This window comes from Lygodium microphyllum, chromosome 21, assembly GCF_053477565.2.
Source record: "Lygodium microphyllum isolate KBCC chromosome 21, Lygodium_microphyllum_v1.1.10, whole genome shotgun sequence".
Classification (NCBI taxonomy): Eukaryota; Viridiplantae; Streptophyta; class Polypodiopsida; order Schizaeales; family Lygodiaceae; genus Lygodium; species Lygodium microphyllum.
This window is the reverse complement of record NC_141155.1, coordinates 76860694-76880833: the sequence shown is the minus strand read 5'-3', so window position 1 is coordinate 76880833 and position 20140 is coordinate 76860694. Positions and strand designations below refer to the sequence as shown.

The 20140-nt window shown below is 40.2% G+C and overlaps 1 protein-coding gene across 1 annotated transcript; it reads left to right on the top strand.

Annotated features, from left to right (window-relative positions):
* Positions 1-12215: 12215 nt before the first annotated feature.
* On the top strand, positions 12216-14100 carry LOC148018173 (B-box zinc finger protein 18-like). The gene is made up of 5 exons (XM_087661950.1): positions 12216-12527; positions 12946-13042; positions 13205-13320; positions 13410-13628; positions 13714-14100. Exons 1-5 carry the CDS (start codon positions 12435-12437, stop codon positions 13810-13812), a joined length of 624 nt encoding a protein of 207 aa, XP_087518076.1. The 5' UTR covers positions 12216-12434; the 3' UTR covers positions 13813-14100.
* Positions 14101-20140: the final 6040 nt, after the last annotated feature.

Here is a 20140-nt window from a genome sequence, read left to right as displayed (position 1 = left end):
GAGGGAGAAACTCTGAGAGAGAGAGAGAGAGAGAGAGTGTGTGTGTGTGTGTGTGTGTGTGAGTGAGTGAGTGAGTGAAGGTAGTGGTAGCAATCATGGAGGTGGTGGGCATAATGGTAGTGGTGGTGGAGGTGGCAACGGTATTGGTGGTGGCAATAGAGATGGTGATAGTGGTGGTGGAGGTAGCCATGGTGGGGGTGGTAGTAGTGGCAGCAACAACGGTGGCAGTGGCGGTGGAGGAAGTTGTTGTGGTAGTGGTGGTGGAGGTCAAAAAAATCAAGGGGTGGAATAAGTGGACTATGTGGAACAAGAAATGGAGGTTTCCCAAAAAAGCTCACTCAAAAGCTCACTTAAAAAGCTCACTTCTTGCACACACTATCATTTGACAATCTTTTAGTAAAACCTTATCACTCTTAGTTGTGGGATAGTAGCACACTTATCAAAAATCAACACAATATAAATGTGGATTCGGATTGCTTGCATGAATCATTTTTTATTGCAAACATTGAGAGAGAGAGAGAGAGAGAGAGAGAGAGAGAGAGAGAGAGAGAGAGAGCACCTTATGAGTAAAGAAAGAAGAACTTGATGCAACACATGTAGTAACCCAATGTGGACAAGTTCTTTCATTCCAAAGTGATCACATGAATGTTTCCATGTTGTATGAGAGAAAGAGGGTGGGGGAGATGATAATTTATGCAACGGAGAGAACTATTCAAATTCACACACACACAGAGAACTCTTTACGAGTAAAGAAAGAAGAATTTGATGCAACACATGTTGTAACCCAATGTGGATACATTCATTTCAAAGTGATCAAACGAATGTTTTTGTATTGTGTGTGTGTGTGTGAGAGAGAGAGATAGAGATTTATGCAACATCAAGAACTATTCACGTGTACACACACACACACACACACACACAAAGCAAATTGTTTATACAACACAATGAATGGTTCTCATGGAGAGAGAGAAAGAGAGAGAGAGAGAGAGAGATTATAGATGGTGGTGGTGCCGGTTGTGGTGAAGAGAGAGAGAGAGAGAGAGAGAGAGAGAGAGAGAGAGAGAGAGAGTGTGTGTGTGTGTGTGTGTGTGTGTGTGTGTGTGTGTGCTAGTTGTGTGGGTGGTGGTTGTAACAATAGTCATGGTGGTGGTGAGGTTGGTAGAGCTAGCGGTGGTGGTGGTGGTGGTGGTGGTAACAACGACTTTAGCTATAGTGGTGGTGGTGGTAGAACTAGAAGTGGAGGTGGATATATCTAAAGGTGGAATAAGTGAACTATATGGAATAAGAATATAGGGCTTGCCTAGCTCGTTCAAAAAACTTGCTTATTGCCCTTCCCCATTTTAAGTTTTGGTTTCAATGGATTGATGGTGGGTGTTCAATTGGGCTATTTCTCGATTGCAGTGCTTTTGCTCCCTAGTTATATGTAGGGATGTGCGTGCATGTGAATGTGATTATGTGCTTCCTATATATCATAGTATTGGGGCTCATGTGTCTAGTGAGTATACTACAAAGATGTGCTAGTGTATATGCACATGCACATGTGTGTCCTAAGTTGTGTATGAGTGCAAGGTTGACAATGTACTAGCCCAGGTTGTGCACAAGTGTGGGTTGACAATGTACTAGATGCATGGATGTAGGTGTTGTGCATGAATGTGCGGGTGAGATTGTGCTAGGTGATTGGTCAGCAAGGTTTTGATGCCCAGTTTCTATCTCTTTTAAGTTAGTGCACAATAGCATACTAGTGCTTCTGTGTACTACTGCATGTGCATTTGTGTTTGTGTACTATGCATGTGCAATGTGCATGAGTGTAGTGTGTTGATACACTGTGTAGTGTACTACAATTGAATAGCTAGGTGCTATACAATGATGTTTTATACCCTCATCTATATAACCACCCTAGATATAACCACAAAGAGGTGCAGAGCCCACTATCCATGTAGCTAGTCTATGTTCCCATAGAGGCGGCATCATATGTAGATACAAAGGGTACTACATTAACATTGGGGGACCATGCCTTGCCACTTTAGTTTCTCTATGCTAGATAGACCCATGAGATATTGAGAGTGCCTCCTAATGAGCAATTCCACATTGTAACACCCTCCATGGATCAACTGTTGAGATATCGAGCTCCACTCGTAATATGCCAGGGTGACCATTGTGCATTTATGTCACCGACTTGTCAGTTGCAGATGTGGTTGGTACACCGCCCATGAATAATAGCTACATGACAGTTATCCTTATCTACTCTAGTTCGTGGCTCAATTAGTATGCCACCTTAGTTAGTTGAGTTTGGTTTGAGACCCATATATAGGGTTCTTCTATTTCTATGTACTAGAGTTCTTTTGGCTTACACAACTAAGAAGAGGAAAACTGTTTTCAGCCTCCACCTCTGTGTGTATTCCCCCATTGTGCAAGCAAGAAAGCTACAAGTGAGACTCTTTCCTTCTCTCCCACAATCTTGACATGGTATCAGAGCCTTGTTCGTGGTAAGGAGCTCAAGAAAGCAAGCCAAGCTCGCGGTGTTCTGGTAAGAGGAGCAGTGTTGCTTTCATTTTCTATTTTGGGAGCAGATCTCTGCAGTAGCGCCCTTCGCGGTGAAGCAAGAGGGTAGTATATGCTACGGGAGAGGGCTTTAGCCCATGGCGACCCTATTTTTTTTATTTGAGGCCATTTCGAGGCTTGTTTTGGAGGCGGAAGTTTTCTACACGCACTCAGGAAAAGGCCCTGTTTTATGATGTGCGACCACTGTTCTACGGGTTGGTGAAAAGTTACCACAGAAATTGCATCGTATGCTTGTGTGCAGAGACATTGGGAGTTACAGAATCATCCTTGGTTCCTGTTTATGCAAAATCGTCACTAGGAAGTGACTGTGTGGTCAAATACCACTTTCGCCAGTTTTACAGATTTGCCCTTGTGAGGGTGAAGCTGTGTTTTTTGCAGTGACAGAATTTTTTGCAGTGTTCTGTAATGGCATCTGATTCTCTCTCACAAATTGTCACTGAAAAGCTTGACAAGAACAACTTCCAAGCATGGAAGTTTAGAATGACGAATTTCCTTATGGGAAAAGGATATTGGGAATTTGTTGCAGGAAATGAAGAAAAATCAGTTCTTCCTGATGTTCCCAATCAACAGCAAATGCAGGCATTTAAAGCATGGCATGAGAGAGCCAGGAAAGTTATGTATTGGCTGTCTATTAGCATTTCAGACTCTATGATTGTGCATATTCAGGATGCAAGTACGCCAAAGGAGGCATGGGATACTTTGTCAAAAATGTATAGCACAAATATGCAAGCCAGGAAAATGCAGCTCAAGCAAGAGTTGCACAATGTGCAAAGAGAAAATATGAGCATCAATGACTACCACATGAAGGTGAAGAAGATTGCAGATGCACTTGCTTCCATTGGGTCGCCAGTGGAAGATGATGATTTAGTTTCTCTGACCTTGAATGGTCTAGGAAAGGATTATGCACAGTTCCGAACATCCATTTCAGTTCGTGAAAGATTTCCTGATTTTGAGGAGTTGATTGCTCTTCTAATTTCTGAGGAGCAGAGAAATGGTGGTGCATCTTCTTCAGGAGGAACTTCAAAAGAAGTTGTCTTCTACTCAAATGCTGGAAGAGGTAGAGGCAAAGGTAGAGGAGGACGATTTGGAGGCCGTGGTAGAAATCAGAATATGCAGCAAACTCAAGAAAACCAGTCCTATGGAGGAGGACGTGGTAACTCTAGAGGCAGAGGGAGCCAAAGAGGTCGTGGTGGATGGCAAAGAGGCCAAAATCCAAACAGTAATGTTGAATGCTACTACTGTGGTAAAATGGGTCATATGGCTAAAGACTGCTATAAAAAGCAGAATGACATCATGAATGGAAAATTGCAACAAGGGAATTATGCGTCTTCTAATAGACAGGGTGATGACAGAAATGAGCATTTGTTTATGGTGCAGCACATGAACAATTCTGTGACAAGTGCAGAAGAAAGTAATGATGTATGGTATGTTGACTCAGGTGCATCAAACCACATGACAGGTCATGCAGAATGGATGGAGGATGCAAGGAAAATGGAAAAACCAGGATTTGTGGAGACTGGTGATGATACTGCACATCCTATTGTGCAGATTGGAAAAATTCATTTGTCTATGCAGGATGGGAAAAAGAAATACCTGTCCGATGTATTTCATGTCCCAAATATCACCAAGAATCTAGTTTCTATTGATCAAATGGTTGAACAGGGCTTGCAGGTCAGATTTAATCCTCATGGATGCTTTGTTGAGGATATGAAAAATAAAGGTCGCTTGATAGCAAAAGGAAAGAAGAAGGGCAAAATGTTTACATTGGATGCAGACATGTTTGAATTGAGTGCAGCAATGTTTGCACATGGGACCGGTGTAGTTGCAGATATTGATATCTGGTATAAACTCATTGGTCATGTTAATGCACAACAACTTAAATCAATGTAGGCCCAAAATATTGTTGCAGGACTGCCTAAATTCAAGGTTGCAGAAATGCATAAGGTATGTGAAGCCTGCCAATTTGGAAAACAGGCAAGGAAACCATTTTCTAGACATGTTCAAGAGAGTAAAAAGCCATTGGAATTAATCCACTCTGATGTGTGGACTACTAAAGCTGCATCTCTTGGAAGCTATCATTATTTTGTCACTTTTATTGATGACTATAGTAGAAAAGTTTGGGTGTATTTCATGAAAAAGAAAAGTGAAGTTTTTGGGCATTTCAAAACTCTTAAAGCTATGGTTGAAAAAGAAACAGGTCTGCAAATAAAATGCCTAAGGTCAGATGGAGGGGGAGAGTACCTCTCAAATGAGTTTGCAAGGTTCCTGCAGAAGCATGGCATAAAGCAGCAATATTCATGCAGTCATACCCCACAACAAAATGGAATTGCAGAAAGGAAAAACAGGCATATTGGAGAGGTATCTCGTGCCATGCTCAATGAAAAAGACTTGCTAGATTTTTATTGGGCTGAAGCACTTGCTACAGCAGTCTACATAATGAACAAGACTCCCACTGCAGCAATACATGGGATGACTCCATAGGAGAAGTATACTGGTAGAAAACCAGATATTTCTCATTTGAAAATTTTTTGTTGCATTGCCTATGTACATGTGCCAGATGAGTTGATATCCAAGTTGGATCCAAAAGCTGAGAAGTGCATCTTTATTGGTTACTCTCTGCAGCAAAAAGGGTATAGATGCTATAACCCTTCTACTCGTAAGTTTACAGTGAGCAGAGATGTTGTTTTTTATGAGATGAGTAGCTGGTATAAACTACTAAATGTGATTGATGATGTAGATGCACAAAATGGTAATGCTGCACAGAATTCACAGCAGCAGTCACAAAATATTAGTGGACCTGGAGCGTCCTCTAGCAGTGGTTCACATTCTTCGCCATGGACAGGCAGATTGAGATTAGGAGAATCTTCTCAAAGCAATGCAGATAGTGGTATGCAGGTATCACGAAAAGAAAAAGAGAAGGTTGATTAGCCCATGTTTGATGTGAATGCAGGTCACTCTTATGTGGATGGTGAATCCAGTGGCTCAGAACATAGCATTGATGATGAGTTGGGTATTCCTTCTATTGTTACACCTGGAGTAAGGAAGACTAGGGATGTTTTGAGAGCACCTGGGAGTGAACCTATTTTGCGCAAGTCTACGAGAGCTAGGTATCCTGTGGATAGGCTGAAATATGATGGATTTACAGCCATTCACTATGCATATATGGTCAAAGTGATACAGGAACTAGAACCCACTTCTTTTGAGCAAGCCATGGGAAAAGAAAAATGGGAGAAAGCCATGGATGAAGAAATGGATGCCTTGGAAGCAAATTCTACATGGGAGTTGGTATCTTTGCCTAAAGGTAAGAATGCAATTGGCTGTAAGTGGGTTTATAAGGTGAAGCACAATGCAGATGGTTCTGTGAACAGATACAAGGCAAGATTAGTAGTCAAGGGGTATGCACAAACATATGGCATTGACTATGAAGAAACATTCAGTCCAGTTGCAAGGATGGCAACCGTAAGAGCAGTCATTGCTATGGCTGCATCAAAGGGATGGTCTTTACATCAGATGGATGTAAAGAATGCCTTCTTGCATGGTGATTTGAAAAAAGAGGTCTATATGGAGCAGCCACCAGGTTATGTGCATGCTATTCATCCTGAGTTTGTTTGCAGGTTGAAGAAAGCCTTGTATGGCTTGAAGCAAGCACCTAGAGCATGGTCTGACAAGATAGGACAGTATCTTGTCACTATTGGCTTTCAGATTTCCAAGGCAGATTTCTCCCTTTATGTGAGAAAAACAGAGAAAGATATTATGCTACTTGTCATTTCTGTTGATGACTTGATTATAACAGGTGACAGTGATGAAGATATCCTTCATGTGAAAATGCTATTGAAGCAAAAGTTTGAAATGAAGGATTTGGGAGAGCTGCGTTATTTCTTGGGTAATGAGGTGATTAGATCACCAAGTGGGGTATAGCTCTTGTAGAGGCAGTATGGATTGGACGTGCTGTCCAAATATGGGATGACAGGCTGTAAGCCTATTTCAGTTCCTTTGGAGCAGAATGTGAAGCTGGGCGGCGCAGATGCAGGTGAGCTTCTGGAAGACCCTACTATGTACAGACGCATAGTAGGAAGTTTGATTTATATGACTATTACCAGGCCAGATTTGAGCTATGCTGTTGGATTGGTAAGTCAGTTTATGCAGGCTCCAAGGAAATCGCATTTGGATGCGGCTAGACGCATACTCAGGTATGTGAAGTCCACATTGCAGTATGGACTATTTTATGAGACTGGGGTTCAAATACAGCTGCATGGATACACTGATACTGATTGGGCTGGTAGTATTTCTGATAGACGATCTACCAGTGGATATGTGTTCTCCTTTGGGAGTGCTGCAGTCACTTGGAGCAGCAAGAAACAGCCTACAGTTGCCTTGTCGAGCACAGAGGCCGAGTACAGGGGTGCAGCAATGGCTGCATGTGAGGTAGCTTGGTTGCATAAGCTACTTTATGATATGCATCAGCCTGAGTGTTGAGATATCGAGCTCCACTCGTGATATGCCAGGGTGACCGTTGTGCATTTATGTCACCGACTTGTCAGTTGCAGATGCGGTTGGTACACCGCCCATGAATAATAGCTACATGACAGCTATCCTTATCTACTCTAGTTCGTGGCTCAGTTAGTATGCCACCTTAGTTAGTTGAGTTTGGTTTGAGACCCATATATAGGGTTCTTCTATTTCTATGTACTAGAGTTCTTTTGGCTTACACAAGTAAGAAGAGGAAAACTGTTTTCAGCCTCCACCTCTGTGTGTATTCCCCCATTGTGCAAGCAAGAAAGCTATAAGTGAGACTCTTTCCTTCTCTCCCACAATCTTGACATCAACTAGCAGCCCCACCATCGGGGAACCGCCCTAGGCATAACCATAGAAAGGTACAAAGTGTGCCATTCATGTCCAGCTGGTCCATGCCCCCGTAGAAGGAATCGTTTGCAAATACAGAGGATACTACATCGTCATTGGGGGACCATGCCTCATAACTTCACTTTCTTTATGCTAGATAAACCCATGAGAGATACCTTGGAGGATGAGAGTGCCTCTCCTGAGCCATTCCACATTGTATCTGGTTTAGATACCTTGGAGGATGAGAGTGCCTCTCCTGAGCCATTCCACATTGTATCTGGCTTAGATATCATTTTGTACTGATTAGCCATGTATTGTTTATTGTTTCTTTTTCACTTAGTTAGTCATAGCATTAGATTATAGCTATCTTGGGACTTGGGAAAATTCCTTGACTTTTTAGATGCAACATTTTGGTCTCATAGGCCGATTTAGCCTTTTATAGACGTTACTACAACTTTCTTTCTTTCTTTCTTTCTTTCTCTTTCACCCACTGCAAGCACACAGACCACTACACTGTGAGTGCACATGGGGTGCCTTAAGTGTAAGCTCTCTTACACGTTTTGTGTGTGTGTGTGTGTGTGTGTGTGTGTGTGTGTGTGTGTGTGTGTGTGTGTGTGTGTGTGTGTGTGTGTGTGTGTGTGTGTGTGTGTGTGTGTGTGTGTGTGTGTGTGTGTGTGTGTGTGTGTGTGTGTGTGTGTGTGTGTGTGCGTGCGTGCGTGCAAGCACACAATTTACCCCACTGAGTGCACATGGTGCAAATTAAGAGCTCTCTCTCTCTCTCTCTCTCTCATTGATCGATGTGCATATATACAATGGATGCATGAATGACCATATTGGAGCATCTTGGAGCCCAAACCACATTAGATTTGGTGGGAGGGTGCTTTCTCTCTCTATGTCTCTCTCATATCCAAAAGCATTTGGGGGGCTAAACCACAATGAGCCACGATTCATCATTAAATGCACCTCCATGAACCTGGAGACCGGCCAAGTCCACGGTTTGCTTCCTTTGCCAGAAGTCCAAGTTTGCCTACCTCACCATTGCTAAGAATTGTCCAAGGTCTCCAACATTGCGAAGGCTCATTAATGATGGCACGTACATGAACCTGCATGCGGTGCTACAATGGCAAGCCCATGTTTGTCCCTCAAAATTCATCATTCCATGATGGATCATCATCAAAAGGTGATGATTACATCCTCACCTTTATGCACAAGAAGAACTCTCGTAAAACTAAAGTACTCATCTTGGATGCCAATGTCATGACAGGACTTGAGAGGAGAAAGAAGACAATAAGAAAGAGAGAAGAAGAGTGCAGAGGTGAGAGAAAGTCTAGACTAGGAGGGAGAAAGACTAGAAATGGAGAGAGAAAGATAGGAAAGAAGGGGAGAGATGACTGGTGGCCATGAAAGGACATGAAGAGCTTGAGAGGTGAAGGAAATTTGTATAATTATGACAAAATATATATATCCTGAGTACTACTATGGTATAATGGAAAATCAAGTAGGTTAGGTAAACATCCAAGTTGGATGATAGATTTGAGAACTTGGCCACCATAGCTTCATGAAAGGCACTTGTAGATTATGACAACAAACTATCTACTACATGACCCTATTGTAGTAAATCTAATACAATTTTTTGTAGAAAACTCTAAACAAGGCATCCTACACATCAAAACGGAGCTCTTGATAAGTGCTTTCAATCCATGTAGGTTGCATTTTACTATCCATAGTTTAGAGTAAAATTTTGTGTAAAACAATGAGATGTCTGCAATCTTCCCTACACTAAAATAGGGCCATAGATAACCAGTCTTCAGCCAAAAGAGTCTACCAAAGATAAGAAATTGCACGAGATGTTGTTCTAAATGAGGTCCCGAAGAAATCCATTAACCTCCTAGATCAAAAGGTATTCCAACATTCTTAGTATGGAAGAAAAGACTAAAATCATCTTCAACAAATTTAAAGGAATGGTAAATTCTCAATGTGGTCCTCCATCTTGTGGCTTGAAGACATCCAATGCCATATCAATAATGTTTACAAAGTTGTTCAAACTAATACATAATAAGATTACCAAATGCCAATGAACTTCTTACAAAATTGATTATCCTCAATGTTAGGATTTTCATTGAGTTAGTAATACTCTCAAATCTTTTTAGACCTGGCAATGTTGGTTAAGAAACACTAGTTTTTATTTTAGAAAAGAGAAATTGTTATTCAAGAAAATAAAAATGAAGGCTTGGTAGTACTATATGCATGCCATGTAGTGTTGGTGTTAGGTTTTGTATTTGTTACTTTCAATTCTAAAGTAGTGTAGAGGCAATATAGATAAACTCAATAAATAAGTGTTCTCTTTGCATGTGATTATATTTTGGGAGTAAATAAGCAAACCTAAGAGTTGTTAATATTGTTCATACTCACATCTCCAAGTTACATTAGTCTTTATTCCTTTCCTTTATGCAGAATTAAATATTACATCATGGTGTTGAGTTAAGAATATATCAACACAAAGGTCCCCTTTGCATCTTAGTAAAAAAGTAGACATACCTATCCAAAAAGATGAGCACATTTCTTGTGTTAACCTAAGCTTTTAGACATTGAATTGTGTAGTAAGCATAATGTGTATTTCAGGACACAATGGGAAACTCAAAAGTCTAAATCTTTAAAGTAGACATCTACCATTGATTGACACATCCACAAAAGGAGATGTTCTATATTTCTCCACATGTGCTTGAACGATTGGACACACTATGCATTTTTCTAACCCTTAAAAACTTTAGTATTGAGCATTTTTCAATTCTTTGTTAGTTCAACCCTTTGCTTTAGGTGGGAACTTATGATAGAAAAGTGAAACCTTCCTTTAGGCAAGCACTAGACTAAATAAGATCACCTTTTTTAAGACTTCCACAATGCAATAAAGGATATAGTGGGACATAGGCATCAAATTAGTGGCCATGCTTACACAAGGCTATGTGGGCCTTTCTAAAGGTGGATGAAGCTCAACCTCCCATATAAAGGTCAAAAGGGGAAACAAAAGAGAGCACTATAAACTTAATCCATTGGTTCATTACCATGAATGTATAGGGCAACTTTTGAAGCACCACTCCTATCTTTCTCAAGATGGGTTGTTCTATTGCTATGTACTTCACTACTTAAGTGAGTAGGTCAAAGGGGAAAACTGTGTGAAGTTCGACACGAAACATTTTCAAATTGTTTCAAAAGCTTAGGTTTTAAATTAATGTAGATGGTCATGAGATTTTGTGATCTCGTATTCATCAATATGATAAAGTGTCACAACATTTAGTGACAAAATCATTGCACAAGATGAGTGACACATTGTTGGCCCTTGTATGTCCACAAATGGACATCCATTCTATTATCATGTGAAGTAAAGGCTTGTAAGTGGAAGTGCCCTAGTGCAGAAATGTGTGCACATAAGTGCAAGTGTGGAAGTAAGTGTGTGTGTGGAAGTGCTTACGTGCATGTGTGAGTGTGGAAGTGCTTGTGTGAAAGTGTCCTAGTGGCAACAAGCAACAACCAACCAAACAATGAAACAATGGTAATGCATTTGATTCTTGCATTGTGTGTTTTGAGTTTTGATCACTTCCCTTTCTTCAATGCATGTACAACCAAAGAACTATGACAAGCATGATGCACTTTCAATCCACAATAGTATGACACAAATTGTTCATGTAAGAGAAGTTCGAGTTCTGAGTTTTTGCCTTGCCTTTTGTGTTTTGTGTTTCTTGAGTTTGAAGTTTTTTGAGTTTTCCTCACTCTTCTTCCTTCAACACAGTGTCAATCATCCATAATAAAATGGACGAGGATACCTTGTATTGATTTTTTCGTAATGCGATCCCTTTTTATTTAAAGTTGGGACATTGCACAAACCCCAAAAGGCACCATGATCCCAAAGGATAGCATGTCACAGAGTCATGGAGTTGAGGGGAATCAGTCCAAATACCTTTTCTAGCTTACACACTCACTACCAACTGAGATGCGCATGTTTGCTAGGTTGGTGGATGTGCCCTCTTTGTCCATGGTTACACCATTATTTACAAGTAATGAAATTGTCAAATCACAATAGATATTATGCAATTGTTTCTAATAGCTTCTTTAATGAATGAGAAAAGGCTAGCAAATTGCAAAGAAAAGACACACTCCTTCATGCTTTGAAATACAAGTGCTTATCTATGTTGTGACATGCCCATACTGCAATGTTGGGCTTGGATCAAAGCAATGTCCATGTATGTATAGAATTAATGTTCGACACATCCTTAAACTTCGCTATGGTAGCATAGTCACCTCTCCATATGTACCTTAGATCATAGATGTATGGTGGGACTCCTTCCATTATTTGATTTTGAAGTAAATGCCATTGGAAAAGATCGATTGGTTTGCACACGCTGCGCACATACACACACATTCTCTCTCTCTCTCTCTTCTTGAGGCTCGCCTTGTGCATGGATGCTTGCTATCAAGGTATCAGGGATTGTGACATAGCTCACACACCCCCAAACCCCCCCCCCCCCCCCCCCCCCCCCCCCCCCGGCCCCCCTCCCAACACACACACACATGGACCCTTGACATTGAGGTAGACAGAGGTGCATAGGGATTGTGTGACGTAGGAGGTGCACATGTCCATGCTGCATGTAGACTTGATGGCATGGACTCAACCTGCATGTGTCCTTGCTCTAAGAATTTAGCTGAAGTTCAAGGTTGTGTCATACACACACATTGATATATGTATAGCTATATATATACATACATATATTAATATAAATGTAAATATAAATATATAAATATATATAGAGAGAGAGAGAGAGAGAGAGTTTGAGCTTGCTCTCCTTTCCGCTCGAATCCGAAGGACCCAAGAGAGAACAGGGCATGTTTCTGGCCTTGCCTTCCTTTTCATCAAGCAGACATGGGAAAAGGCTATTCACAGGACATGCTTATCGTAGGACAAGAAACCTCAGCATGCCGGCTCTGGCTATGTGCTGATATGGATCAGCTGTTGTCTTCCCTCTGACTGATTTCTAATGAGGCCTGTGTGCGATGTCTGCGAAGCCGCCCCCGGACGGATATTCTGTGCTGCAGATGAGGCTGCCCTCTGTCCCAGCTGTGATGAGAAGGTAAGGTGATTGCATCAATTTACTCCTTGCTGCCTAATTTTGCAGGCAATCAAATCAACTGTTTTGTATTTCATAAGCCTTGTCGTCTTACTTCCTGTTTCTCATGATTTACTGGATCCAGTCTAGAAATGGCACGAATACCTGACATATATGTATGTGTAGCATAGGCTTATATGTCCAGACACAGCATTCAATTGTTTCCATTAAAATTGATTAAGCCATATCTAGTGCAGGCAGATGCCTGTGATTTACATTATGTATAGGGTAGTGGTTAACATTTCAGATCCTGACTTTTCAAACTTCAAGAAGTCAAGGTCAAGCTTTGAAACTAATGTATCAAGCACTAGGGGTGGCCCTATATGTACATTTCTTGCATCTAGAGCCAACAAATTTCAAGTAACATCTAGTTCATGTGAAGGTTCATGGTTGCAACAAACTGGCAAGCCGGCATGTACGGCTGACACTTGCAGAAGCAAGTGCGGTTCGCCGGTGTGACATATGTGAGACGGCTCCTGGTAATGTGATCATCTGGTTTTTCTTAAATTAAGAATCAGATATGGCTCCAAAGCTTGGGCTGATCCACTTCCAAAAATGTTCATGGAGCTTTTTTTGAAAGCTTATGCAGCTTATTGGTGGTTGCACTCACAGGTAATTAATCATTTAAATGGTTTTGGCAGCTTTTTTCTTCTGTGGTGTTGATGGCACATCACTTTGCTTACAATGCGACATGACTGTACATGTTGGTGGGAAAAAAACCCATGAAAGGTATCTTTTAATGGGTCAGAGGGTTGAGGTATATGTTCTTATTATGCAATGTCAGCATACGTACCTGTTCAAATTATGCAATAGGGTGCTTGAATTTATTTATTCTCTTGTTGGCAGCTTCCCAAAGGACATGCAGAGGCTGGAGGGAAGCAGCCGATGATGTGCTCTAAAATGCCAGAAGTTTTTGGTGTTAACAAGCAGCAGTCCAAGCCTTATGATATTAAGGAAGATGGTAGCTGCAACACTTCTGCTATTGCAGCAGCTATTGGTGTGACAGTTTCACCAGTTATTGACCTCAATTCCAGGCCTCAGCAAGGGCATTCTGGTGCAAGCCAGGTACATTCATATATATAATTGGTTGTCTATTTGGTTTTCGTGTTCTGCAAAACAGTCCTTTTAGCAATTTAATGGTACATATCAGGGTGCGAGGGATAGAGACCTCAGTGAAAATAGGGAGGAAGCACATGCAACTATACAGGACAACTTATCAAAGGGAAGACAACCATTTGCCTTTCAGTAAATCATGGGTGGCTCCTTTTATCCATGCTGTTACTTTCACAAACACCTTATGAAGATGATTTGTTAATACCCTTGAGTAATAGTCATCGAACTTTGGACTATTACTGTCCAACTCAGTTAAAAGTAAAAGCATTGTGAGTCCTGAAGGTTGTGCCATTGCTTCAAATATCTATCCGTTCAATTTTCTTGAAGGGATGGAAAAGTTGTACAGTCATAACCTATTGCACAGTGTGTTTTGCACAAGTTGCTTCACCACTCTTGTATAAAAGTTTGGGCAGTGTTAATTTCATGTGAATGTTCTAGGCTCTGGATTTACTATGAAGATTCAGGGTTTTGGAGTTCTGTACAATCCCATTTTGAATGGGGTTGTAAACGATTCCTTAAAGACAAACTTGGAATTGCTGGAAAATATATCGTAAAATTTTGAAGATTGACATCAAAGCTTCATTAGAATGGTAAAGCTGAGAACTATGGTTTAAACTGAAACGTTTCCATGAGATTTTTGAACTTTATCCCTTGCTTGAGTCAGCAATGGGAAAGTGACTTAGGATGCTCTTGATGTTTGCCAAGGGTGGAAGTTTGTGACAGAACAGCAGGTATATTCTGTGGATACAGAGTGTGGGAGTGTGCAGGACTGCATTGGATAATGTGTGGTGTGGATTCATAGTTGGCAGCCTTCACCACATTGTACCCATTACAATTCCTACTGTAAAATATGGGTAGGAGGATCATTTCAGCCCTTGGGTTCTTGTACTCATTATGATTGCTGCTGTAAAAGGCCGGTAGCTTGGACCAATGTTTTGGTCAATCACCCAATACCACACCTCCCTTTGGTTAAACGGCTAGCATTTTTAATCCCCTAGCTTTATGGTATTGTTAGAGGTTTGATTGGAATTGGAATTCGCATGATCCCAAATACTTCTGTTTGTTCTTCTTCACAACAATAGGACAATGTCTGAAGAGCAAGTGGAGGCGACAGACATGGGGGCTAGAGCCTTTGTCAAGAGTTCCCTCTTCTAAAATGCAAACGACTCCTTGATGTGATATAATAGAGGGAGGTTGCTGACATTGAGAGGTGCATGGATAGGCGATTGGATTGATTGGAGCACATGGTTGTTCTAGACTTAAAGAAAGATGAATTGCTAGTGACAGTGGTTTTGAGTTTGAGGACATTCAATGTAATCGAGGCACTTGGTTCAATGGCAAGTGCTGATTCTTTCCTAAAACCCAATAAGCACAAAGGTTCTCACGGGAAATTGGAGCACTCTCTCACACACCTCATGATTCACCCCTTGGTTCTCTTAATTGCCTAATCTTCTTTTTTCCCTCTACTATAAGCACGGCATGGACTTCCAATGGGATAGTTCCTAGTGGGAGGCTTCTAAGGGAGGTATTGCAAGTGTGTTTGGCATTTATTAGTGTGTTTGGCATTTATTAGTGCGCCAGATTTCCATCTCACAATCCTCCTATGTTTTAACCTTTTAGGTGCAGTTCATGCATCTTAGTCATTGTCAATGGCAAGTGGGCACCCTACAAGATCAATGGGTCTATATTTCTATTGTCTAGAAGAAGTAAGCAGTGATGGGGGAAAATCTGAGTGTTGCAAAGTCACATCCAGCAAAACATGTAGTTTGTTGAATGTTGCCCAATGCATTTTGGCACTAGTGCAACTTGCAAGCAAGAACAAGTGGGTAAAGTGATGATGTGGCATTTGGAGTTTATGTCATGTGGTAGTTGAGATAGCTGGTTGGTTGATCAGTCAGTTGGTTGGATGGTTCTTCCCTCATAAAGGAGCACTTCTCCATTTTCCATTGTTGTTAGTAAGGATGGAAATCTCATGATGCGTTTGTGGATCAAGGTGTCATGAACATGGCTTGTATGGTTGATTCTGGCTGATCAAAGATTTGTCTTGGCCAAGATAACAATGTACTCTGTGAATATGGAGCATGGGCTGTATAGGATTGCATATGTGCTGAAATGTGGTGTGGATTATATCATTGTTAAGTATGAGAAGGATTATTTCCATTGTAGGGTTCTCTTCTCCTCTCTTTTGAGTTGTGTATTAGGAGTCTAGTCTTTTAGTTGGTATTAGAGCTAACTCATTGATGGATGCACAAAAGTGAGGTTGATATATAAAATTTTGCAATTCGTTTAAAGGACTATACCACTAGATCAATGGTTGGTCAAGTATCTAATGGAGAGGTTAACTTGGTATATGTTAGTACACAAGATTAGATAGTTGACTTTTTCACAAAGACATTAGGTGTAGAGAAGCTTTGAAATACAGAGACATAGTTGAGTTTGAGGGGGAGTGTTGAGATGGCAAGCTCAACACGTGCGGACATTGATGAAGGGTTGTCTAGTTAGATGGGTTTGCAAGTATACACTTACCATGTCGGTGGTTATTATGATTCTCACATGGCCATTGATTTATGGCTTATTTTATTTAGTTTGTTGCACCTATCTACAACTAGCATAGTTATAGCGCTAGTCAATTAGTATAGTTAGTTTATGTACTCTTTGACTTAAAAGGCTGTTTTTCTTTATGTTGTATCTTATCTATATTTGTGTACATTGTATTGTGTGAGAAAATAAGAAGAATGAGTAATAAAACATTTTGGTCTTCATCTCTCTTCTTGTGTTCTTGAGTGAGATTCCTCTTGTGTGTATGATGCATGTTTAGTGTAGCAGCTCAAGCAAGTCTTCCCACTGTGTGATTCGTGACATATGGGTTGTTTAGGCCATTTTCTCTGCATACTGAGGGTGCTAAAGGATTCCTTCATATTGGAATTTCAAGAGATCTTTAGTTCTGGTTGGATGCTAAGTAGCATATCAATAGGTCTAGTTAGTCTTGGAGCTATCATCGTGGAGATGGATCACCTTGCTGTTAGTGGTCTATAGGGCATTGGGTAAGATGATTGGTAGGAAACTCTACTCCATCCTCCTAGATATCATTCTTGACACAAACAAGCTTCATTCAAAATAGGAGCACCCCGAATAATGTATTCATCTTTTTCGAGCCCATTGAGTGGGCTTAGCTTAGTAGCCGAGGATAGTCGTGCTTCTCTTTGACTTTGAGAAGGTCTATGACAAGGTGGATTGGGGCTTCTTAAAGAAAACTATGGCACGGCTTGGCTTTCCCTAATAGTAGATTGGTGGCCTATTTGCACTATATAGGTTTGCCACCAACAAGGTACTCATTGAAGGGTGGAGAGGGGTTGGGTTTTAGTTGGAGAGACTGTCCGTCAAGGTTTATCTCTAGCCCCATATATCTTCATTTTTTCTTTCTATTCTATGCGAATGCAATGTTCTATTTTCTTCACTCCAGAGGGAGTGGCTTGCACAACCTTAGGCTTCTCATGAGGGAGGAGGTTGGATTGGTAGATACTCTGGAGTATGTTGATGATATAACAAAGTGTTATGTTGAGGGGAGATCATGTCTCTTTTTGAGTATATACACTTGCAAAGGATTGGGAGTAATATAGAGTCGTCCTTTGTATTTCCCTTAACTTCAATTGCTCAAGTTTCTAAGAATTGTGTCGGTCATGGGCTTCATTGTCTTCTTTTGGTGCTAGGTAGGATCTTTGAGATAAAGCATTTGGCTTTCCTTATTGGTGGCCAAGCCTATAGGTAATGATGAAGCCAAATTTGGAAAGGAAACCACTCCATCTTGCTTGGCGATGATTTAAGACACAAGAAGTCATAAAATTTTCCAAATTCTTGTGATCCATATAGATAGTGATTTTACGAGGGGTGCCTTTAAGTATGTGTCGCCATGTCTCCAAGAAGTCCACAATAGCTAGAAGTTCTTTGTCATGAATTTCATAGTTGATTTTTGCAATAAACAATTTTCTCGAGTGGAAAGATAAAGCTACTAGATGAAATCGATTGTCATCATCGATTTGGGATAGAGTAGCTCCAAGTGCAAAATCCAAGGCGTTTGTCTCCATGATAAAGGGCTTTAATGAATCTTCATAGATGAGAATGGGTGTTGAGGTGAAGGTTTGCTTTAATATTTGAAAAGCTTATTTAGCCTTTTAATCCCATATAAACTTGTCCTTTCTTGTAAGGTTGGTTAGAGGGATAGCAAAATGAGAGTAATCCTTGATAAGGTTTGATAAAAAATTGCAAATCCCAAAAAGCATTGAATATTTCACATAAATGGAGAAGTCTAGCGTTCTAGAATAGTTTATAGCTTCTTAGGGTGCATAGAAATTCCCTTCTTAGAAATGTACCCTAAAAACTTGACTTCAATTTGATGAAAAGAACACTTTTTCAACTTTGCGTACATGCCTACTTTTCAAATTTTATTTAAGACTATTTTGGTACGATTCCCATGTTGCTCTTGGTTCTTGGAAAAGATCAAGATGCCATCAAAATAGATTATAATAAAGTTGTCCAAGTATTCACGAAGGATATCATTTATCATAGCTAGTGGAGCATTCGTGAGGCCAAATGGCATAACATATTTGAAATGCACATACCTTGTGTGAAAACCTATCTTCCATTCATTACCTTCCTTTATCTTAAACAAGATTGTAAGGACCATGAAGATCTATCTTGGTGAAAACTTTAGCTTTCCCAAGTTGTTCAAGGAGTTTTGGAAGTAAGAGAAGAGGTTAATGATTTTTTACAGTAATCTTATTGAGCCCTCTATAATCTACACGTACACTAAGAGATCCATATTTTTTCTTGACGAATAGAATTGGCGTCTTAGATAGCTTATAGATGTGGCCAAAAGGAGATTGAGCTCCTTGTAAATCTATTGTACAATCATAAGGTTGGTGTTTCAATAGGAAATTTGCATTATTCTTTTTAAACACATCCTTGAACTCTGCATATTGAGTTGGGAGTGTGTCTATGCTTTTGTCCTTTGACTTCTCCATTGAAATTGCATAAATAAAAAAGGATTGTTAGGGCAATTTAATTCTAGCCAAGGTAACCTAATAACAACAAGACTATTTGGGCGATGGATGATGTTGAAGGCTATATTTGATACAAGACTCCTTGGGGTAACTTTTATGGGTTGAGTCTTGTATTTGACATCTCTTGAAGCAAGAGGTTGACCATCAATTACTTCTAGATATATCACTTTGTTTTCCTTAGAAGGTGTATACCATGTTGCTTTGCAAATTTCTTATCCATGAAGCATATTGTGGCTCTAGATTTTAACAAAGCTTGTTCATCTATATGTGTTCTCTTGAGGCGGATCTTTATTGGTAACATAAAGCTAAACATTGGATCTACATATAAAAGACCTTCTCTTGGGTTTCTTGAAGCTTTGTCTAGCCACATGGTCTTTATTGAGGCTAGATGTTGACATTTCTAGACAATGATGAAGTAATGGCACCATGAATTCTCATTCTTTCTATATTAGAACAATATTGAGATATGCGTCTTGATTGATCGTAATACATCCATAATCCGTTAATGTGTTGCCTTTGTTTTTCTTGAATAGTCAATGCCTTAAACCACATTATATCAATTTGCATAGCTATGCTTTGCTTTAGATACTTTGTTTTTTTGGGTGGTTAGGTCTTTAAAAGTCTTCATTATGCTTGAATTCTCCTTGATGTCTTTCTTGTCTTCTCCCAAACAAGCAGTTGTCGCATTCAATTGCTTGAGAAATAAATTCACTAAGTGTATGCACCTTTGGCACGGTAAGCAAATGATTTTTAACATCATCTTTTAACTTCGAATGGGATTGACTAATAAAATAATCCTCATGTCATGTTGAATCGCATGTGAGTTGCTGAAATTTTGATGTATATATATTGAGACGGATCTTGATTGTTGGCATTGATTTCTAATCTTTGTTTTAGCTACTCTTGCTTTGTCTACTTCTCCAAATGTGGTAGAGAAATCTTTTATGAAGGCCTCAAAATTATATAGCAATGGAGATTCCTTCTCAAGTAAAGGGACAAACCAAGAGAGAGCTATACTTGAGAGAAGAGTATTTATGATACCAATTCGAGAAGCATCATTTGGGTAACGATCTAATGGCATATATACAAATAGTTGCACTTGTTGGAGGAAACCCTTGAATTTTACCTTGTGGCATCAAATTTATTTGGAAGATTGATCTTTGGTTTTTTTCTATGTTGATCATGAAGGTTGCCACAGTAGCTAATGGACCTTTGACTTGATGTAGGCTTGTCTCTTGAATTTCTTGAATAGGCGTTGTAGGATTTTAATAGCTAAGCCTAAAGCTTGTGGTTGCTCTATGTTCGAGGAGAACAATAGCAACTTTGTGTGGGGGAGAGTGCGCGATAGTAGAGAGAGGGAGAGTATGTGTAGTCACTGCTCGGCACTTGATTGATTGAAAGATG